General features: G+C 47.1%; 1 protein-coding gene across 2 annotated transcripts in view; it reads left to right on the top strand.

Moving 5' to 3' along the window:
• Positions 1–13,930, top strand: part of MED27 (mediator complex subunit 27) — an 80,608-nt gene extending 66,678 nt beyond the window's left edge. Inside the window, exons 6-8 of one of the 2 annotated variants that reach the window (XM_052669358.1) lie at positions 2,261–2,302; positions 10,839–10,916; positions 13,405–13,930. In XM_052669358.1, the coding sequence (XP_052525318.1) occupies positions 2,261–2,302; positions 10,839–10,916; positions 13,405–13,539 (255 nt within the window). In that variant the 3' untranslated portion in view covers positions 13,540–13,930. The remainder of the gene's footprint in view (positions 1–2,260; positions 2,303–10,838; positions 10,917–13,404) is intronic. The other variant, XM_052669359.1, reaches the window with a different exon arrangement.
• Positions 13,931–23,852: the final 9,922 nt, after the last annotated feature.

Raw genomic sequence — 23,852 nt, 5'->3', positions numbered from 1 at the left:
AGAATAATAGACCTGTAACGATGCATTCTTTAATCCGCCTCTGCCTTCATCCTCTGGCTGGGGGAAAGGTGGGCAGTCATGTAGGATTTCTGCGTGTGCTTTGGGGAGGGGCTGGTAGCTTTTTTTTTTTCCTTTTTTTTCTTTTTCAGCTCAGCTAACATCACACCTAGGAGACTTTCATTACTTTTTCAGCTTTCCACTCTCCTTGTCAACTAATGAACATTTCAGAACCTGTTGGACTCATCTTAATGCTTAATGCAGCATCTGAAGTGGAGTTTTTTCTTTAATTTTTTTTTTTATATCTCAAATCTACCTAGAGAGGATCACACACTGCGTGTGATCACTGGAGATTAGCAAAACCATGTATATATTCCAATTATAGCAACTCTGCTTTTGAAGCAAGCCCAAACTTACACAAAAACAGCTTAAAAAAATCTGTATTAATATTCTATTTTTAAGTGTAGACTTTTCTAATATGGAAATGTGATGCTTCCTTCCCCACAGGCGCAGGTACACTGCACAGAGAATCATGCATGGCTCCAAGTCCCAGCTGGGCTGCTGCTCGTAGGAGCAGTGTCGGTGTTGAGGTTCTTGAACCTGCCTTAAGAGCCATAAATGTAAAGTTTTGAAGGTAACATGCCTTAGGGTACTTCTGCCTTCGGCTGACCTGGAAAAGGCATCGAGGCATCAGCTGCCTTCTGTCTCACGGCAAGGTCAGCACTGCTAAGCCATGACACGTCCATTCAGAAGTGATGCTAAAATCTTTAACATCACCCGTCAGGCTGAGGTTTGGAAACTCAGGAGTCACTTCTGTGCCACTGTTCTGAAGGCAGGCACATAACAGCTTTAGTCTTAAAGACATGGGGACTGGTAGCGTTCCCAGCCATTTAACCTATGTGCATTAATTACTGGGGTTCAGTGGCCTTCCCCCTCCTGTGTGTTTTATGCACATGCTGGGACTTCTTCCATTCCAGGCTCTAACCCGTGTGCCTTTCAGAAGGCTTGTTCCAGCTGCAGCTTGTGAGCACTGCTGCAAGTCGGATTGAGATAACTGGCTGTGCTTTATAATAAAGGAGGTGAACCCAGCACGGAGTTGCTTCCTTTAAATCCATTTCTCTTAAGGTGTAAACTTGGCAGACCGTGTTTGGTACCACACTGTTTATTCTCAGGATTGTACATTTAGCTTGAGATCTCTTATTTGCATTTTTAGCATCATTTGCCATATTTTAATAAAACAAGTGTATTATACAATTGATAGAACAACTAAATAATGCAATGCAGGTTTTACGTGTGCATTTGAACGCATTTCTCCAAGAAAGCCAGAGCCATTGTATGTGTCTATTTCTCCACGATTAAAGGTGAATTTGCAAGCGAGGACATGCCAGGGGATTTTGTGCACTTTGGAAGAAACCTGGCACTAATGAGTGAAGCTGATGGCTTTTCTTATCCTAGTGCTTGAGTATAGTGGGATCTGTAAGACAAAAGTGATTTGCAAGTCAGGGGTTGAAGGAAATTCTGCTTTTCTTTTTTTCTTTTTCTTCCCTGCTGCTTTTCTGTGACAGAGTACAAGCTGTTCCACAGGGCTGGGCTAAAGAGCACTGGCACATCGCTTCGAACTGTCCGACGTGCGAGCCACTTGGTTGTTCAACAAGGGCAGCATTACCTTCTGCTTTCTGGGGTTACCAACATTTATTTCCTATCTGGCTGAGCACACGCTTATGTCATGGATGTGTGCAGTTATCTACAGCCGGTGTGATTTTGTCTACGGATGTAAATGCAGTTTCCTAGGGGATGCTTTATTTAGTCCCAGAAGAGCAGTGCTTTGGCTTAATTCAGCTAAACGTGCTTTGTGTCATTGTAACTGAATCGCTTATTCAGACACAAGATGAGCATCAACTTAGTAAGAATGCCCTCATTTAAGGAACAGACCAAAGCTGATGAATATTTGTGCAGATCAGCCGCAGCCTCAGACAGATGAGCATTTTTTAAAGGGAACACATTAATTCAACAGATCTCACATTTATATTTTTATTGAAACTGTAATGAACTGTGTTCCTTTTTCACTGCAAAACAAATTAACTCTGATGTCATTATTTCCCTTTCTTAAATCGCAGCAGATGTGGTTGATGGGTCAAAGTAGTGAACTGAGAACTGAAGCTCCGTCGCTCCCTTTGCCTGTGCTTTGAGTTGAACAGCTGCTTCCATTCTTTTTCGTGGTAATTACATGTAGTAATCCATAACTTTGTTTTTCCTATTGCAGCTTGACATATGGTCCAAATCCAACTATCAGGTGTTTCAGAAGGTAAGTCCCACATCGTTTCTCTCTATGTAACACACGTGAGATACAGGTAGGGTTGGTTTTAAATAAAAATTCATATTTTATTCCTTTGTCATGTGTTATAAATCCCTTACCATTGATATCCCACCACAATTTCAGTCATTGGTTTGGAATGGGAAGTTGGAGGTTTTACTGTCGTAGACTTAAAATTTCACAAGGAATTTTGAGGTACTCTCTGGTTTGGTTTAAATTTTTGGAGGGAAGGAGGGATTTTATTTAGGATTTTATTGTGTTGGATTCATTCTTTTTGGTTGCCTCCCTCCTCTGGAAACTCGATATCTTGGTATTCTGCTATCTTCCATGCGGGAGAACATTCATCTTCGAAGGCCTCTTGTAAAAATGCTGCAAGTTCAGATTGTTCTGGGGTTAAATTCTTCTTCCTTATCTTCAAGCCACAGTTCAAGGAGCCCGAGTCTCCAGCTAGCACACTGGCTGCCTTTCATCTGTTTCTGTAGTTTCTGTAACAAATACGGGGCAGGGACTCTAAAGGGCATAAAAGCAGAGGTCAGAGTATGGCATATTGACTCTATTTATGCATCTTTCTTCCAAGACTTCAGATGCAGACAGAAGCAAAGATGTTTGACCTGTGGTATTAGCCTGCTGGAGATCAAAGGACAGCTTTTGGGGAGGCTCTCCTCCCTTTGGTTGCTCTCCCTCTCTGTCTAGCATTAAAGCAAAATGTTGCTGTAGTCAGTTCTTTACTCCAGAGATTAGTGGATTAAATATTCTTTCTTTATTTTTTCTTACTCCTCAAAAATATTTTGTGTCAAGTAGGGTAATCCAGCGGGAAGTAAAACAGCATCAATCTTAGTAAATAGTTTATCAGTACACTTTTAAGTAATTTTTGCAATGGAATAAATTTAACTTTCTGTAATCAAGTGCATCATCTCAGTTTCCCCATCTGTGTTTTAGACTGTAGTCTCATTTGGGCATAAGGTTGTCTTCCTGGCTTTTTTTCTTTAGAGTAACTTGGAACACTTAAGTTATATTGCAAACGTTTGTGCTAAATGATGCTGATTCTTGAGTTTTGATTATGTAACTTTCTCAACGTGAAAGATAAGTGCACAGTAAGCCAACAGTTTGCTTAGGAGTCCAAGTTAAGGACTGGTGAGTAAGTCCATAAAGCAAATTTCAGGTTCAGGTGAGAGCCTTCAGATAGAAGGGAGAGAGCTCAGTGGGAAGCTGTGAAATACCCTTCTGACAGCTGCCTGTGTGACAGCATTTTGGGTACATAAGAATCTTTATTTTCTAGTTAATAATGATTTCTCTAGAATGCCTTGGATGATAATTCCAAAACGAAGAGAGAAGATGCATTTGTATCATTGTCTGCCTGTGGGCACGTCTGTGTGTGCATGAAATAAGTGGCTGATCTCTTCCTCAATCCTCTAAAATAACGCCATCTGACCTGACTGTGAAGTTCCTGTTCTCCAGTTCTCTCTCAATAAATAACACCAAGTGCAAAAATATGCACCAAAGAAAGGAAAGCCTTACAGGAGTAAGGGTTGCCTTGAACCGGTGCAACGGCTCTGTCCTTGTATAGATCATTCCCAGCTCTGTCATTGCCTTACCTTGAGCAGCCTGTCTTTGGATCAGTTCTCAGCATCCCTTCAGCTGGGGGGAATACTTGCTGACTTCACAGGAGCTATTGCTGGGTTGGTCGTAGAGAGCTCTGAGACTCCTGTGTGTAAAGTCTGTCAGAATGCAAGGTGATGGTGCTTTCTAATCAATAGATTCTGCACAGTTGAGCTGGTAGTTAAATAAGCTAAAGCTGAGGCTGAAGTCAGGTTTTCAAACAGATGTCAGAAAACGCTGTAGTTCAGCACAGTAAGTTTTCTCTCGGTGCTGCCGTGTTTGGTTTTGTCTTTATTCTCTGAAACTGTGCTTGTATACATTTAGACATCCTGGAATAGCTGCTCAGCTGTGGCAAAACAGAGGAAGTAGTTAAAATAAGTTGAGGGAAACTATTACGTTCTGTTAGCATTGCAGTACTGCAAGGCCTTAGCAAAAAATGTTTTAATGTGACTGAAGGATCACCGGTAATAAGGTCAGAGAGTATTTCTGAATCTTCCTGGCATGCTTTCCTCATGGCAATCAGCAGAACCATGACACAGGAGTGCTGTATGAGAAGGAAAAGTACGGATGAGTAACCGAGGAGCCCAGGCACCCCTCCAGCCCTGCTGCCTTGAATGCTCTGAAGTCACCCATCACTGAAAGGCAGGGACGTTTCTCTTTAAAAGCCACACCGTGTTCTCAAACTTTGCTTTCAGAGATAATACAGCAGCATCTGGAGCTCACAGGATACCTGTCTGTGGTAGCTGCAAGCCTGTCAAAATCTCACAGGGCTGCAGGATGACTTTCCAGGTTAAGGACCGGAGACCTCTGATCTTCAATCCAACCCTGTCAAGTGATGCTAAATTTGTCCTGACTTTTGTTTGCAAGTGCTGGCTGTGTCAGCATGCCTTTTCTCTCTCTCCTTAATAGGCAGGATACCTGGGTGTGTATCATTTGATGGGGGACAGCTCCCAGAGGGCCCATTACTGTTAACGCATCCGGTCATATTGTGAGTTCCCCAGAGCCTTCTGCTGTCTGGTCCTGGGGTGAGTAAGCTTTGTGGCTATTGAATCCACCAGGAGGGTTAGGTTCAGAGAATGGAGCTGGAAAATGGGAGGATGAAAGGGCAGAAGCTCAAGGAGCACTGAAAAGGTTTGCAGCCTTCCATATTAGTCTGACATTTAAACTCGGCAGGAGTGGCAACTGTTCTGATCTCAAACCTCCTTATTTTAACACCTCCTGTGTCTTTGTCTGCTAGCACAAGAGTAGGAACAAAACGGGAAATCAGGAACTATTCTGGTGCTTAAATCTTAGGAAGAAGCATGTACAAATCCAGATCGTTGAGAATTAAACAGGTATATATACACATAGAGATTGTGGAGAATGGTGTAATATTTGTAACTTTGCATTCAGAAAAAGAGATGCGTAGTGCAGCAGAACTGCTCTGAATGGATCAGAACTGTGCTATGGGGGGACGGTGTTGGATGTTAACTCTTTCATTTGCCAGCTGCTCGGTGAGCTGCTACGTGATGCGCTCATCTGGGCTGGTTGAGTCACACGTAGGCTGTAAGCTCGTTTATTTCTGTCTGATCCCAATCTCCTATTTACACCTACATGGTCTCCATTTCAGCATGCCACAAAACTCTCTCCTTTTTGGTTTGATCACTTCTCCCAAGTCACATTTTAATCTAGACTTTGAGAAGCTATCGGTGCCTGTCCAGCTGCTGCGAGGTGCGTGATCCCCTGGTGGAACTCAGAGCACAATCTTCTCCACTCCAAGGGCATATAAGTATTGTAATGTATGAAGATGTATTCTTGTCAATAATCTCGGAATAAAATCACGTGTAAAATGAATGCATGCATGAGACAGCTATCGGGCGATTGATGCTGTCTGCTCAAGGAGAGGGGATGGACTGTTCCAGGTCACCTGCATCATTGCTCCTCTGCACGATCAGCGTGTGGCTGTCTTTGGGGACCTGCTTAGGTGGAATAAAACCTGTGACCCACTCCGAATGAGCAGAACAAGCAAAATAAACACGTAAATGCTGAGCTTTGAAAACGACGAAGAAATCCTGTGCTCCACAAATGTATGGCAGCGTTTTACTGAGCAGGGCGTGGGGAAAGGAGTGTGAAGGATTTCCATGGCATTATCAGCTCTTGTTTGCCAAGGTGCCATCTATCATCCTCCCCGAGCCACCCGCTGATTCCCTCCAGGGAGACTCCAGTGCGTACCTGCAGTGCAGATTGAGTAATGGGAATCCTTGGAAATGAGCAGAGGCACTTGTGCAGTTTTCCATGGTAGAAGAGGTCTAACCACTAATAACACAGTAACTTCTTTTTTTCTTTCCATGCTCTGATTATCCTTTAGAACTCATTGCCGTAGGCTGCTGTTAAGGCCGTGAACTTAGAGGGGTTTACCAAAAAAAAATTAAAAAACTTTCTGGGGATTTGGAGAATCCCTTTATATTAGATTAGTTTTCAGTGCTGCACTCATGGGAATAAACCAATAAGTAAGTTGCAAGGAAAGTTATGACTCTTAAGGGAAGTTTTTTACCTATTCTTGAAGAGCGCGTCCAATAGCAATGAGAAAATATTAGAGTAGAGAGACAGCTTCTATGATTCAGTCAAGAGAAATGTTTTTACTTTTCTGTTTTGTGTTTGTGCCAGATACAGCTTCATGCCTGTATGGAACCTCATCTGTGGAGGAGAGCTGTGCCTCAGGTCCCTGGTTGTGTGCTTCATACAGCCATTAGAGGAAGCACTTGTTCAGCATGCCCAGCCTTTGAGCTGTGGGATTCTTTTTTGAATGAATTTTCAGCATTGTATGTATGACTAATGGTGTTACTGGGGGCCAGCAGGACCATTTTGCAGAATCTCAGCGAAGCAGTGCTGTTGGGTGGCTGGAGCAGTGCTGTAGCAATGCTGTAGCAATGCCTGGTGTTGGCTCAGAAGAGACAAATCCCAGGGGCTGTGCTTGCTGCTCCCAGCTTAGCACTGCGCTCAGGACCTTTTATGCACGTGAGGAGCAGCACGCAGTGTTTGGGGACATCTGGCAACACTGCCTCCCCACACACAGCTCGGGAGCCCCTGGCAGCAGCAGGGACACAGTGCCCCACTGCCCTGCTGGGGCCGGGCTGCTCTGCAGGGGGGCTGAGGATGCAAGGTTTAATTTGCACAGCAGAGTAGTGAACATTAGGTCTGACCCAGGATCGGTCCGTTTCATATTCCCTGTGCATCTGGGACTCGAGGAGCAGAGATGCATTTCAGCAGTACACATTTCTAACCAGCTTGGAAACAAAAAATGAGAAAAAAAATCTCTCAGGCAATACAATTAACTGTTAAGAAGGGGAGTTCTCTTATTCACATTGAAAACAAGACTGGACCTCAGCAAAGCAGAATTCCATGCAGCCCAGGACAGCTTAGGGTTGTTTAAAAGGAGAAGCCTGAGGCCATCTCTTTGCTAGATTTTTTTTCTTGTCCCTGAAGTGTTTTTTCCTCTGTCTCAGAGTGGGAACACGCTTAGTTAAACAATAGCTGGTCTATTTAGCAAAATTGTGGCTTCAGGAGATTGCTTTTTTTTTTTTTTTCCTTTGGCAAAGACGCCAGATGCTTTTCAATGTATGAATTGTGAGATATTGAGCTCTTCTCCAAGATCACTTGAAAATCTATTTCAGGGTTCAGAGCAACAGCTATCCTAATCAATGTGTGCTGTTGTGAGCATGTTCCTGTATAAAAAGAGGCAGAGAAATTAGAAAGTGACAGATAACCAAGATAGTGGGGGAGATATAGCAATGAAAGTGAAGTTAATAAAGGAGAAGTCCTGAAATGCACAAAATGTCATCCTGCAGCTGAAATAAATTCATTTGTGATTCCAGCTTGGCTGGAACAAGAAGCGCGTCCCTTGGATGCTCTGGCACCTATTCAGTTTGTTTTGCTTTGCTTTGCTGCGGTGTGAAATCACACTGCCATTAGTAAAAGCTCAGCATTGATTTTTGATTTATTTTTATTATTAAAAACAGAAATCTGGGGCAATTTATGTTTTCTGTCAGCATCTCTTGTCTCGGCAGCGTTGAGTCTCCCTTCTGTCCTGTGTGCTGCCCAGCATGTCCTCCTCCCCCCTTTTTCTGTTTGACATCATGTTTGTTGGTTTGATCCGAGGGGCTCATTCCCATATCCTCTTCCTCAGGCTTGACACCCACTTTGATCCGGTGCAGAAGCACTGTACAAGCACTTGCTTATGGTAGAAATCGCCTCCTTTTTGTTCAGAAGATGTGATTAGTGTTCTAGCAATGCTGGGGTGGCTTTCATCTCCCTGCGGAATCTCATTAGCTTTACATTACAATGGGAACAGCATATGTGCAACTTCACCAAAGTGGCCAGTCAATTTAAATTTGTTCATAAGAGTATTTTTAAGCAACTTTCTACGTCTTCGGTGCCAAGAGAAAACAACTTTGTTGTTCGGGGAAAAAATACTGTTTGTTAGAAGTAGCAACGCAGCAGAAGGAGAGCGGCTGCTCATAAATATCTTCAGAACTTTCTATTCTTTGACGTGTCTGGTGCTATCCTGTAAAAGCACCATCTTAAAAGGAGAAGCTCGTGTAGCTGGCGGGATTTGGGCTGCAGTCATTTCCAAACGCCGCGTGAGTTGTTTGAGCGCCGTGGCTGACTTGAGTTACACCGTGCTGCTGATGCATGGTTAATCCTGTTGGTTTTTTAATGCATTGGATGGAAGCATATAAATAGCTTACATGGGTCAGGGTCATAAAATCATACCGTAGAATCATAGAATGGCCTGGGTTGAAAAGGATCTCAAAGATCATCCAGTTCCAACCCCCTGCTGTGTGCAGGTCGCCAACCAGCAGCCCAGGCTGCCCAGAGCCACATCCAGCCTGGCCTTGAATGCCTGCAGGGATGGGGCATCCACAGCCTCCTTGGGCAACCTGTGCCACTGCCTCACTGCCGCCCTCTAGGGGAAAAGCTTCCTCCTGATATCCAACCTAAACCTCCTCTGTCTCAATTTAAAACCATTCCTCCTTGTCCCATCACCATCCACCCTCACACACAGCCGTTCCCCTCCTGTTTCTACGCTCCCTTCAAGCACTGGAAGGCCACCATGAGGTCTCCTTGCAGCCTTCTCTTCTCCAAACTAAACAATCCCAGTTCCCTCAACCTCTCCTCACAGCAGAGCAGCTCCAGCCCTCTGCTCATCTCAGTGCCTCCTCTGCACCCTCTCCAAGAGCTCCACGTCCTTCCTGTGCTGGGGGCCCCAGGCTGGACGCAGCGCTGCAGATGGAGCCTTGGGAGCATTTTTGTGAGCGCATCTTTTGCAGACTCACAGCCCTGAGCCGCCCCTCTGCCTGCAGTGAAATTCAGAGCGCTTCATTGCGATTCGCTTTGCTGAATTAGACTAAATGCCAATTAGGAACAAATGGAGTTAGTTGGGAATAGCACTTGTAATGTCGATTCACGCTTTCTTACTCGTAATTTATTGTGCTTTCGGGCCAGGCCCTGGGAAATATATAGGTAGCACTTGAGAAGAACGCTTCATCTTCTCGATAATTCCTGATGAGGCCCATAAATAGAACTACAAGTGATAGAATGCAGGAGTGCTGCTGGGTTTGTTGTCTGAGGCCTTTAATAGCACAGCCCAAAGATTTGGGCTGAGAAGTTCTGCCCGAAGGCTGTGACGGAGCTGTTGAGGAGTGCAGCCCTACTGAGCCATTGCTTCCTTCTCCTGTTATTTGAAATTATCCTTGCTATTTCAGCTCTACGTGTCCTTTGTATTCTATCTCGCTCTAATTCCCAGATGGAGGATCTTGTTCTGGCTCTGTCTGGTAGATTAAAAAGCTTTCTATCAGGAACCTTTTACTAATGCACGTAGTTATAAACCATAATCATATTAATTGATTCCTGTTTTCTGAGGAAATGAGAGCTCGATTCCTATTTGTTCAACGTAAGCAACCTGAAATAAATCCATACAATTTAAATGTATGAAGTATTCACATCAGAAAAAATTGGAGAAGAGTATCCTCATCTTCCAGTAAAATGTAGTTTTGAATCAGAGTATTTTGTATTTTCTTTCTCCTCAATAAAACAGACCACAATCAAAGCTTTGGGGTTTTTTATTTCCTTTTTTTTCTTTTTTTTTTTTTTTTTCTCTCTCCTTTTTTTTTATACACTCTTGGCCTCTGCCAGGAATCTCTAATTTAGCTACATTTTTTTTTTCCTTGAAGGGATCAACACATGTTAAAGGAGCACATTTTCTGTTTAAAAATGACCAGAGTCAAAATGGGGACATCTAAAGAGAAAATCAGAGTGTTTTCCTCTGGCGTGGTTTGTTCAGTAACTTTGCTTCTTTATGATTTCACAGAATGTGTGGGATTTCAATCACAGAGGCATAGGCTCTGCTCTTCTGCTGCAGGCATTGCAAGTTAGATGAATTGCTTGATACGTAGGCTTTTATTTTAGTGTAATGCTTTTTACTGTATTTTATTTTTGAGAAATTTCCATCCTTTTAACAGTGATGGAAGCAGTCTCTTTGGCCCCTTCTGTCCTTCAGATGCCTTGCAGGGCTGGGTCCTTCTGGTGTTGTTCCACGTAGCATTGAGCTGGCCGCCTTCCTGCATCACTTTGCTCACACTGGCCACCATTTACATTATTTTACATTATTAGCTTCTGCCACGAGTTTGAATTTGCTAAGATGTGTTGATCTCACTCTGTGCATAGGAAGTCAGTCTTCATGATTGCTGTAGCTGATTGTTGTATGAAGGCTGACAGTGGGAATGGAAGGCAGCTGGGAAAAGCTACCCAAAACTTCTTTGAGAGCGTCTTAGCAGTGACGCGGCCTTTGGTTTGCCACTTTCCTGTGGAATTTATTTTCTTTTTCTTCGAAGAAAGATGTCTGAGGTGTGGAATGAATGAGAGAATGTTCTCCTTCTGTCTGGCACAGGTGACGGATCACGCAACCACTGCCCTGCTGCACTACCAGCTGCCTCAGATGCCTGACGTGGTAGTCAGATCTTTCATGGTAAGTAAATTTGAAGATAACTTACTACCTCCAGACAGATTTGAGCATGCTGACAGCAAATGGCACGAGGCAGTTGTGATGCAGTTGTAACTTCACCTGTTTAACCAAGCTAGACAGCAGAGATCAACTGTAATTGTTTGTATCGTATCTGAGTAAGGATGAAAAATCTGTCTCAGTACTGTGGGATAGCTGATGTTTGAGGGCTGTGCTGTGCAGAGGTGCTCTATCAGGAGCCACAATATTTGCTTGGTGATGCCAGTTTGCAAAGCTAGTCTGGGTCATTTCTAAAGACAGCAGGAAAAAGCTGCCCCACGCTCTTTGTTACTGTCCAGCCCATTCACACTGTGCTCACTGTGCAGAGTTGCTTTCTGGACATAAAGTAAGCTCCAGTGAAATTAGCTGTGAGTGTATTCCAGCTTGCTCATCAGTGTGCCCAGCACAGCAGGGAATGAGGGTCACTGATGTGAGTGAAGAGCTTTGGAGGCAGGAATGTCATCAGGAAGAATCCTTGGTCCTTTTGGCCCAAACCTGGATCCTGATGGGCTGTGGGTGGATGATCAGTGCAGCAGCAGGTGATTTCAGGGCAGAGGAAATGCTTGCTGGGATATCCCACTGTTATTGAATACAATTGATAAAATACTGCTCTAACTTCATGTAGATTTAAGTTTATCACCTTTAATTCTGCTCGAATTTAGTATTTTCTTTGTGAAATACATTTGGATGCAAGCAGCCCTGGTAGTCACAAGGGTTTATGATTCAGAACACCTTCCACGAAGATGAATTTTGGCAGTGAACGTGGTTGCTGTTCTCCTGCTGCAATCTCCCAAAGGAGATTTTGGGGAGGGATTTTCTCTGCTCTTCAGGCTTTTTAGTTCATCTATTACATTACCCCTTCACTCGGAGCAATGTAATTCAGACTTTGTAGAATCCACCACCTAATTTTGCCACTGGCAATCTGTGGGTGTGTTAGATAGCATTGGTTCTTTTATGTCTTTCTTTTCCAATATGTAATTTCAGGTCAGACTCGCTTACCTGCTGTGCTTGTTTCTTTGTTTATTCAATAAAAAGGCCGCTAAGAGGAGAGCTGTGCACGTGAGCATGGCTTTCAAAGGGTGAAGGCAGCTCTTCCAGGTCCAATCCATGTCTCAACACCTGTCTGAAAATGAATGTTTAATAGAAGTGGGGAGCACGCCTGTGTGAGCCGTGGGCCTGCCGTATCGATTGGACAGAAGGCTGCTAAAAATGTGAACGAAGCAAAAAGAGATGTACAACACAAGTGTCAGTGCGTTCGTCCCTTCACATGTCACTTGTGCAATCCACATGACAGGGTGCACAGGAGGCCCAGCTTTCTGATGGCAGCAGAGAACTTGTTCTGTTCCCTTTCCACAGATGTCTCAAGTGCCCAATTTAACTTATTTACTGTTTTTGTGTTATGGTTCAGAAAATTCGATTTCTCTGTTGTGCAAGCGGGGTCCATCTGAGCTGAAGTAAATAACAGCAATTTACTTGTAGTGTTCTGCTGCCCTTGTCCCTGCACTTAGTGCTAAGCCCGTGGAGGGGTTCTTTGGAGGAGAGCTATTGATGGCCAAAGGTTTGGTTGCTGTAGAGAAAGCTCTGATGAAGATGGAAGGATTTGTTTCAATAAACTCCTCTGACCTCTTCTTCAGAGAACAATTTTCTCTTATCGATGTAATTCAATAGGACTTTAAATGACAAGATTCATGCGTGGCCCTCGCAGCATAAATCTGCTGCTCTGGGTATTTTTCAGCTGTGTATATCCTTGAGTTTGGAATTGAGTTATGCAATGCTCAATTCAATGTATGACGATGGGAGGAAGCGCTTGTGAGGCAAGAACTGCACCTAGAGCACCTGTTCTTACTGCTTGTAGTTCAGCACTTGCCTTTGTATTTATAAATACATCCCTGATTATAGATATATATCATTGTAATCAGATTTAAAATCTCCCACTATTTTTATGACCAGTGAGTATTGATCTTAAAATCACATTAGGGAGGAAGTCATTTTGCTGTGAAAGTGCTTATATCTTCAGCTACTAAAAGTCCAGAGTGTTGCAGTGTGTGTGCAGTGGGGCTGAGAGATGGATGTTCATAGGAAGAGATGCACTGATATTCAACTGAAGAAGGCACCCATCAGGAACAACTAAATTCCAGGAGAAATACGAGGAGCATTGGAACATTTGCCTTCTGCAGAGATTCTCCTGCTGCAAAAACCTCCTGCTCAGAGTGCGTGAATTGCCATTAACAAATTGGCTTAAGTGACTGAAAAAGCAGAATATTCTTAATAAAGTGGGAATTCAGCTATGTATGACCTTCCGATCTTCTGCACATTCTGTTTATAAAAGCACTGTGTACCTCTGGGGCCTCGCCAAAGTACATCCCCTGTCCTTGGGATCACTGCTTGACAAGAATGATGACATAAGGGAATGTCCAGATCCACGTTTCTTAATGTCTCTCCCTTTCTCTCTTAGACCTGGTTAAGAAGTTACATAAAGCTGTTCCAGGCTCCGTGCCAGCGCTGCGGAAAGTTTCTGCAGGATGGCCTGCCGCCCACCTGGAGGGATTTCCGGACACTTGAAGCTTTCCATGACACTTGCAGGCAGTAGCAGCACAGCCCAGCAGGTGATGTGTGTGGAGTGAGCAGCGCTGGGCTGCGAGGAGAGCTGCTGGCTTCACTGCTGGCTTCACTGCTGGCTCTGCTTCTGACCCATCCGTTCTGCACTAAGCAGTGAGGTTGCACTAATGCAGTTTGCTGTTTCAGAGTTCCTCACTCTGCAAGGTATGTGTGAGACTGATGGGTTTTGGAGGTGGTGAGGAGCACCTTGTGACTCCTTGGTGCTTCTCAACTGGAATGATCCATCTGGGGAGATCTGATGGTAATGATCTTCGCCCCAAATTTAATGGAAGTGCCCCTGTATGGTTGGTGTTTTGCAACAGAATTCGCTGTGTTAAAGATTTTTTTTTATATAAGCTCAAAATAAATTTTGTATTTCAGAAGTTGTGCTATTTCTTTCATTATTTAACCAGCAAAAATCCTTGGGATCGGTGGGAGTTTTTCATAGCTGCTCTTTTCTTTAGAAAAACTGGAAGCATTTAAACATGTGTATGCTGATATGATAGAGTTCTGTTGTGAGGCTGCTTATCTGTGCTGGTCTTTTTCTGGAAGAGATGATGGTGTTGATTAGACGAGGAGTTTCAAAGGCATGCAGCAGCTTGGAAGATGCAAGGCACTTTCAGAAGCAGGGGGGAACAGATGTTTTCCTTTACTAAAATCGTCATGAAAAATGTTACCAAAATTTGCACGTATCGAGCGGTTAGGAAACGCATCTGAGCAGTGACTCAGTGTAACTCGTTTGTCCTGTTCTGGAACTGAAAGCAGGAAAATAGTTCAGCCCTTCAGTGCAGCTTCTGAGGTCCCTTCTGCTTGCCTGAAGAGCTTTTGGTGATGTAAAGATCAGAGGCTTTGGTGGTGGCAAGGTTTGCTCTGGTTGTCAGCAAGGAATGTTTAGTGCAGTTAACCACAGTGCATGGAAGGGAGGGGGGGGAGCAGGCAGGAGGGGACACACCTGAAATCAGCTGTTATCTTACAGCACTCATTGAATTCAACTTGAACCAACAGCAGTTGTGAAACAGTGCAGTTAGCAGAGATGGGAACAGAAACGTGATGGTGCTGTGTTGGTGTAAAAGACTGAGCTTCCAACAACAGCGGCTTGTTGCGAGGGCAGTGTGGGATTGGGAATTCCAGCTTTCTAGGACTAACTGTACAGAAGCAAGACTGGCTCTTACAGAGGTGAGAGGTGGTTGAAAGAAAATTTGGTGTGTCTGACCTCCTTTGGGGGCATGGCGTTGTGTATTAAGGATGAATACGTATTTGCTTGAGGAGGTTGGTGGTTTGACTCTTTCTTTTTAACTCCTTTTCCCCCCATCAGCAAACAGAAGGATTGCCATAATAGGGAGGTAATGCTGTGTCCCATCCCCCTGCAGCTCGACTACCTGGCTCTTATTTGACCCAAGCAGCCTTCGTGGTACAGAGATCACCCAAGACAGAGCAGTGTGTGCATCTTAGATGAGAGAGCCTTGTAAATAAGCAGCCCTGCTATCCGTCCCATTACTGCACTAATTGGAAGGCCTGGGTTTCCGATGGAGTAAGCATTTTTTTTTTAATAACAAAAAGGTCATAATATGGTATCCAGTCTGCTTTAGGCACTGCTGTCTGCTCAGTTTTGTTTATACTTAAATAATGGTGTAGAAAGCAAATCCCAAAGTTCGCAGAAGTATTGTATATGGAATCGTGTACTGGCACTTGGAGATAATTAGTCGCAGAAAACAACATCAGCCAGTTCGTGTGTTAATTGAGCCTGAAAACTTAAACCTGTAATTGGCAAGCCTAATGGAGTGCCATAAAATCCACTGTAGTTACACAAGTGCAGAAATAATTGTGCTGGGAAGTGTAACATGAACTGCATGTCGCATTTCTGTCCTAAGGAGCTGCAGTGGGAAGGGGTCTGCTCCCACAGGCCCTGAGAGAGGCGCTGCTTCCGATCCCTGCAGTCTTTTTAAGTGTAGCAGCTTGCAATATTTCCACTTAAGGGAGTGGAGTTGAACAGGACGAGCAGCCTGATGTTTTGTTTGTCATCAGAGTCTGTTGCAGCTTTTGGAACCACTCAGATCCTCAAGGCCAGCAGTAAGGACCACGATCCCCAGGGAGCAGCTGCCTCATGCTTCTGGAGCATCTCCTGGACCTGCACTTGTCCTACTGCCTCTGCCTGCCAGGCAGCCCTCGCTGCCCAGTCCCTAGCAGAAGGAAAAGTCTATGTGCTGAACAGTGCTGCTGCTTTACTGCTCGGGATACGGATGCCACGGAGCTGCATTTTATCACACAAAGGTACATGAATCTCACCCAGTGCTGCAGAAGAAGGCCTGGCCTCGCCGTGTTGGCGCAGCATCGCTCCCCAGTCACTGCTCTCCCATCACACCCCTGATGGGCAGAAATCCCTTCTTATTTTTCCATATGCAAACCCCTCCTACTGTTCTCGTGGAGCTCGCAGGTGCTAAAGGTTACAAAATCCATCTTTTCTCTAAGAAAGCAACTTAATTAATGTGAAAGTTTCTCCCAGGAAGGGAACCCTCGGCACATATGCGCTGCGTATCGCAGCTCCCCTCTTCCCTCCTAGCACCCCTCCCCAAACCACTTTAATTTCTCTGCCAATATTGGACAAATGTAACAGGCTGACTTTTTAATTTTCTACTCCCAGGTCTCCCTTGTCCCCTCATGCATTTTTCATCACAGCTCGTGGCTCCCTCCCTGCCTGCCCTGTGAACAATATTGATCGACTGATTAAGCCATCAAGCCGTGGCAAACAACTTTAATTTTCAAACCAAAGCCTTTTAGTTCTCTTCCCTCTCTTGTATATTTGTTACCTCCTTATGAAGTTTGTAATGTCTCCTTGGAAACAAGCACGTTGATGTTTGGTGTTTTTTTTTAAATTAGCGCCCAGGTTAATTGGGAGCCGTGCACCACCAACAGCAATCCACATGAAAATGTAAGAAGGGAAAACGGGGAGCTCTGAGCACAGGTTTTGGAGAAAAGAGGGCAGATGTGGCACTGAGGGCTATGGCAGTGAGCACAGTGGGGTGGGCTGGGGTTGGATTTGGGGATCTGAGAGGGCTTCTCTATCCTTCATGATTCTGTGATTCCCCATAATTCAAAGCCAAATCCAAACTCACAGGGAAAGAATTGCTTGTGATGCTTTGCCTGTTCTCTTTGGTGTCTCCACCTTCCTCGAATCTGTCTTAAGCTCTGGTGATGATGAAGGGAGAGGAGATTGATGTGCCCTGAGTCCCAGGGAGAGAGCATGGCACCGCAGCCTCGCTGCACGCGGCTCCGTGAGGCTTGTCAGTGCTGCTCTGCGGGCTTGCAAATTGCTTTTCAAGGTAAAAGTGCAGCTTAAATAGCAGGATATTTATCTCCAAGCCTTCGAGCTCTGCATCGGGTAATGATTCTGCATTCATGTCTTAGGCACTGCGCTTTCAGGCAGCGCGGAGTCTTGAGAGCACTGGTGGAGAATCGATGGAAACGGCGTTTGTGGAGGACCTTCGTCTTGAAGCTGCCAGTTCTGCTGCACCCAGATTTGTGAGCTGCAAAGATGAGCAAAAAAAAAGAACCCCCCCAAGGAGCTGTGCTGCCTGCTGAGGCCTCATCCGCAGTGCCAGGACCCCTTGTTCTGCCCCTGGGCTCTGCAGGGATCCCATCTCTCCTTGCCCCAAGCTGTGAGGTGGCTCTCACTGGGACAAGAGCTGTGAGGTTCAGTGGCTGCTGAGCATAAGCTTTGCACATTCCTATTGCCCTCTGCCTGTGTGGCCTTATTACAGAGGTGTGCTGTAGGTTTACTTCAAATACATGCAACAGGGTGACAGATCAGCCTCGAGCTGCCTTCAGTGCAGGTTTTAGCAGTGAGTTTAGCACCTTAATCGATTTCCTGGGCTTCTCCCCCCTCCTCCCCCCCCCTGAACTTAGTACAGGACCTGCCTTCTTGCTTGGGGTTGAGGCAAGCAGGCGGCGTAGGAGCCTCAAATTCCCCCAGTTTATCACTAATGCACTACAGCAGGGCTTTAGCTCTTCATCTCACCTGGTGTCCTTCAGAGGAGATGTTCTGCACACAAATGGGAGAGCAGCTGCTCTGCTGCGTTCCCTGCGCCTGGCTGTGGTACAGGCTCAGAAGCAGCCTTGTGTGGATGGGGTCGGCAGCAACCCTGAAACACGGCTGCCTTCGAGCACTTGGAATTGTTCTCCAGCTTGCTTTGAGGAGCTCAGAAACTGGTTTGAATCACAGCTAATTAGTTCCTATCAGGATGCGCACGTGTTGTGAAGTTGTTAGAGATCTTGAGGTCACCTTTTTTACTTCCCTTTTAAAATCGAATGATCGGAACAAACAAAGGCGCCAGGTTTCCTTCTTGTTAATGTGCGGAAGCTCTGCAGGGAGTTCAAGGGGATTCCTTTGCAGCACCCAGTATCTTTTGTTGTACAGTTTGGCTTTTCTGCGTGTCCGTAAAGCTCATCACATAGTATTGTTTTTCTCTGATGAAAGAAGAGGAAAAAGCTGAAGTGTGGCACATGAGATGGTCAGGGTCGCACACTGAGAACGTGCTGCTGAGAATCACTGAACTGTTAAGGTTGGGAAGGAGCACTCAGATCCCCAACCCACCACCCATGGGCACATCCCTCAGTGCCACATTGGTGCCATGGAAGATGTTCTTCCCACCAAGCAGACCCTTTGGAGCCAACAACCACGGCAAATGGCAACACGGTTAGATCCTCACATTTAAAATTTGTCTGCTGCAGAGAAACGCAGGGAAGGTAAACCATGAGTATTTAATAGGACACGCCAAAGAGGAGAGCTGTGAAGTTCTGCAGATCCCCTTTGTTGTCATGGTTTGGTCCCTGTCGTTATGGACACGTGTGAAATGAGAAGCGCAAACTCCGGAGGTAGGAGAATGCAGAAGCTGTGTTCAAACCTCAGTGAGAATATTAGCATTTATTTTTAATCTGAGAACATTTATAAAAGGTTTTCTTAAGGATGAGGGGAAGGGAGGTGATTCAACACTGTATTAAAAACAAAATGTGTGCCTTTTCCTAGTGAGATCCACATGAGAAGAGTGGGACCACGAGGGTTCCCAGAGCTGGGGCCGTGCCTGGTGTGTTCCATAACCACACAGTGCTGGGATTTATGGGACGTGGAAAACTGGATTTCTTTAAAATGTAAATGTTGAGAAGGGTTGTATTTTATCATTCATCCCTGAGGTAGTGCAGGTTTTATAAAACCCTTTTTAATCTTGGGTTGATTGATGTGGATGGGAGTTTTGCATTCGGTGGATGTTGGACAGGTCCCAGGGCGCAGCGCAGCAGCCGTCCCTGCAGGGAATGCTGTCACCCCCCGTGAGGTGATGCTCTTGGACAAGAGGAGCTGTGTTCTCAGGCTGAGTAAAACAAAGGTAGGCAGCTGTGAGCCCCTGACGCAGCGAGAGGTGAGAGATGGCTCCAGGCAAAGAGCTGGTGTCCCACTGCTGGCCGGGGAGCACCTCCAAGGACGTCACCGGCGTCCTCTGCCCGTGTGCTCTGCTGAGCTGTGTGCTCCTGAGAGATGGAGATTTGGGTATGGCACAGGGACACGGGATATGGCATGGAAACCTCAGGATGGGGACGCTGGGGACAGCAGTCGGAACACTGGAGATGGTGTGGGAGCACTGGGGATGGAGATGCTGAGGATGGCGCTGATGCTACAGCATGGGGACGTGGTGTGTGGTATGGAGACCTTGGGGACAGTGCAGGGACACTGGGTATGGCATGGGGACCTGGGCGATGGGGACATGGGGTACAGCATGGGGACCTTGGGAATGGCATGGGGAGACTGGATATGGCACAGGGACACTTGGAGACAGCACAGGGGCCTTGGGGGTAGCACAAGGACACAGATTGCAGCATGGTGACATTGGTGACGGGAACATGGGGTACAGCACAAGGACTTTGTGGATGGTATGGGGAGACTGAATATGGCGTGAGGTCTCAGAGTACAACGTGGGGACAGTGGGACAGCATAGGGACCTTGAGATGGCGTGGGGAGGAGGCACGCTGTGGGGTGTCTGTGGGGGCTGCATTCAAGATTGGATTTGGGATGCAGGATGAGGAGAGATGAGCTCAGTGCTCATCTACCAGTGCTGTTATGCAGGGAGAGGGACTGAAGCGTGGAGCTGCTTAGGGAGAAAAAGAGAGAAGCAGGCTCAGGCCTCATGGAGAGGCCATGGGGTGTTTCTCCCACCAGGATTTAATGACATCCTGTGCAAACAAAATGCTTGTATTTGCCCAGGGACCATATTAAAGAAATATCCCAATATGTGGTGTAATATAGACATAAATCACATTGCTTTTTTGTAATGTGCCTGATCAATCCGAGCGGCAGCTCCCCTCCTCCCCCCATGTAATGATCTTCGGTGCAAGATTAATAGCAGCCGGTTCAAGAGCATTAAGATGACATTATCTCAAAAAAGAGCAAACACCATTAGAATTAAGGCTTGACACGGGGCCGACATTCCCAGTATCTGTGGGAAAAGGGGAAGAGCAGAGCTGGGGCTGTGCGTGGCACAGTGCTCACTGCTCGCTGGGTGCAGCGCTTTCTCCCCATCTCAGGAGAGGAGGAAGGGTCCTCCATGGTGGGGAACGGCCTCATGCACTGCGATGGCATCTTGGGATGGGTGCGTTTCGTGGACCCCCCTTCCTTCCTCCCTGCCCTCCTTCATTAACTCGACCGTTTTCAAGTGCGAACGCCTTGGTTGTAAATCTGAGGCCATTTAGCAGCTGAGGTGAACTGTGAAAAGCAGCTTTGCACCATTTGCAGATTGCTCGGTGAGCTGAGAGCTGACGCTGCTGACTCACGGGCTGAGCTGTGCTGGCAGCCCACCAGCCCAGCACCACCCCCCCCATCCCGGCTTTTGGCAGCATTCAAAGTTCATTCCAAGAACTGAAGTTTTCTGCATCCAGCAAAGCCACCTGCTTCCCCCGAGTGCCGTGAGCGGCACGTGGCAGCTCTTTCTCCCTCCGTCCGTCTGTCCCTTTCCTGTCTGTCCAACCATTCAGCCCCCTCCCAGCTCAGCATCTGGGACCAGCTGGTAGAACTGGGCTGAGGACACCCTGGGCAGAGCCCTGCAGTGCAGCCCCAGCACCGCTGTGTTAATTAGAACAAAGGGAAATCGATAATTGCTGCGGGTGTTCTTGCTCACCTGGGGCCCAGAGGATTTTGATGTGGTTTGATGGGGCCGGACCCACCTCCCTTTAATTAAACGTGATCCTGAAAATTAAAAGGCAAACCTATTGGCTACTAGAATTAAATCAATCTATGATTGGTAACGAGAGAATGATGGAGGGGGCGATGCCCAGGGGTGGACGGACATGCTCAGCAGATGTTCTCCAAAGGCCACAGCTCAGCAGGAAGCACTGAATGCAGATCCCCCCGTGGCATTTTGAGGGCAGTGATGGGCAGGGAGCCCATCTGATCCCACTCCCTGCAGTGGATGAGGACACCCACAGCTCATAGGTGCTCAGAGCCTCCCCTGACCTCGGGTGTCTGCAGGGCTGGAGCATCACCACCTCTCTGGGTGCCCTGTGCCAGCACATCCCCATCCTTTTTTCCTTATATCCACTCTAAACCTCCCCTCTTTTAGTTCACAGCCATCTCCCCGTGTCCTACCCCAGCAGACCCTACTAAAGAGCCTGTCCCCTTCAGTGTGACCACGATGCTTGCCTTGATGACAGAAAGATCCTGGAAATATGTGAACTAAATGTATTTCCTCATCGTGCCTGGAGCAGTCAGCAGAGGGGTTCACCCCCTCCTTAACTGAGCTGTCTTCATTATAGTGCTCAGAATCACAGCCACTGGAGACCCCATCCCACCTGAGACCCTCACAGTGAGCACGTACAGTATGACGGTGTTGTGTAATATGTGGTGGAATTATATGCAGATTAGGTAAGCAATCATAGAGCTGGAGGCTCCAGTGTGCGTGGGATCAGCAGCACCCAATGGGCACAGCTGTGCCACCAACCGGTGTCTGGCAGCTGAAGGTCTGGGGACAAAGTGGGGACAAGGGGGAGAGCTCTCTCCTCCATGGGGCACGGCTGGCAGGCGCTGAAGGATTGATCTCAGTGTGATCCATAATTCATGAGCTTCCTTTTATATTTTTTTTTTCTTTTCCTTGAGCAGCTGTGAGTTCTGAACCACGAGCTGAGCGCAGCGCAGCAGACACTGCTGGGACCAGAGGAGCAGTTGGAGGAGAGAGCGGTACTGTGTTGTCATTGCTGTTCTCTGCTGCCTTTCATTGTCCCCAGCCTCCTTTCTCTGTCACCCACCTGTTGTTTTCCCTTGGGACCGCTGAGTTCCCTCACAACCACCAACACACCGACTGTGTCCCCAAATGCTGCATCTCTGCAGGTCTGGAACCCACCCTCCCTGGGCAGCTCTGCCAATGCAGCACCGCTCTGTGGAGAAGAAATTCTTCCCTAATGCCCAGCAGTGATGTGGGCACCCACATGCATGGAGCTGGTGGTGCTCAGGGCAGCTTCATGGAGGTGATGGACAGAGTGCAGCTGGGTTCGATGCATAGATGCTATAGGAGGCACTGAGTTTTGTGCCTCCTATCGTAGAACAGTTCGGGTTTTGAAGGAACTCTGAGATCACTGAGCCTGACTGCTGGGTTGGATTGATTGTCAGCAGAAAGAGACGTGCAGCAGCAGAAGCTTTGCTCTGAGAGCCTGCAGCCACCTGCACACAGATAAATACTTGAGGTGAGGAGTGAGGGAGGCTTCAAGCAGCTCCACTGCCTGCAATATGCATTTCTGCTTCTAGCTCCTCCCCAAAGAGCACACAGAGGGGGCAGTGGTAAGGTGTTATGCATTCATCAGATTGCATGTAATCATCCCTGTACAGGGCTGGTAACAGTATTAGATATGGAGGTTGGTGGCCCTGCACGTGTCAGGGGAGTTGGAACTTGATGATCCTTGAGGTCCCCTCCAACCCAAGCCATTCCATGATCCTGTGATTCTGTGCTGGGTGTGGGGGGGCTGCTGTGATTCAGGCACCCACATCTGTTTCCCCGCAGCCAGGCATGGTGTGCTGGCTGTGAGCCATGACGTGCATGGGGTCAGCCCCAGCACTCAGACATGGCGAGAGTTGTGAACTAAAAGAGGGGAGGTTTAGGCTGGATATAAGGAAAAAGAACGGGGAGGTGTTGGCCCAGGGGGTCCAGAGAGGTGGTTGTGCCCCATCCCTGCGGACACCTGAGGTCAGGAGAGGCCCTGAGCACCTGGTGGAGCTGTGGGTGTCCCAGTTCACTCGGGGGAGTGGGACCTGAGGGCCTTTAAGGGTTTTTCCAACAGAAACAGTTCTGTGGTTCTATGAAAACCCTTCACGATGCCCTCAGTGCAGTGTTGGAGGGGATCCCCGTTCTGAGCATGGGGTTCCGGGAGGGGCTTGGAGGAAGCCTTGCTCCTCTCCTGCTTCTTCTGTGTGCAAAAGTTATAGGAAAAAAAATAATAATAGCAAACAAACCCAAATCCAACCAACCGAACCCAACCACTTCATCAGCAGCAGTTGGCCGGGGGCCCACAGCACAGTCTGGCGCAGCCTGGCACGGCGCAGATGGGAATCCTATATGAGGCTCCTGACTCACCGCACAAAAAACAACGGATGGCACAGAGGCGGCGCTGCCCGAGCAGCCTCCCCTTCCCTGTGCTCTCAGCCCCATGGGGCCAACTGTGCCCAGGGAGCAGCACAGCCATGCCTGGTGCGTGGCCAAAGCCGCGGGGTGAGGAGGTGGGTGCCGCAATCGGGGTTTGCCCCCTCCCCTGGATACTGATTTCCCATTGCTCCTGACGCGCCGTGCTTTTTGATCCACCTGGGTCATGGCCGCCAAGGGGCCAGCGCTAATGATATGCTAATGAGGCTAGGGCAATCAATGAGCCTTTAATCAGGTTGTCGATTTCCACCGCGGGTGCTTCTGGACTCCAGTTGCAGTTTTAATGTGGAGGGGTCTTTGGGGCCACTTGTCACAGCGGGGCTGGGCTGCGAGTGGACACCTGTTGGCATTTATAATCACTATCATCACCATTTAAAGATATAAAGTAGATTTAAAGTGGTTTTTGGGGATTGGAGCATCCTTGCGGTGCTGCTCCCTGTCCTGGCACTGAGCTGAAGCTTGCTGCTCCAGGTGGCACAGAGGGATGCTGCACCCATGGCACACAGGGGTCCCTCTGCCCCTGCTGAGGAAGCCCTGAGGGTGCAGACATGGGGTGGGCAGCACAGCTCTGTATGGCACAGCATGGCACAGCATGGCACAGCATGGCACAGCATGGCACGGCACATCTCAGCATGGA

This window comes from Tympanuchus pallidicinctus, unplaced genomic scaffold (genome assembly GCF_026119805.1).
Source record: "Tympanuchus pallidicinctus isolate F22 unplaced genomic scaffold, pur_lepc_1.0 scaffold8, whole genome shotgun sequence".
Taxonomy (NCBI): Eukaryota; Metazoa; Chordata; class Aves; order Galliformes; family Phasianidae; genus Tympanuchus; species Tympanuchus pallidicinctus.
The sequence above is the reverse complement of the archived record's forward strand: the minus strand, read 5'-3'. Positions and strand labels throughout refer to the sequence as shown.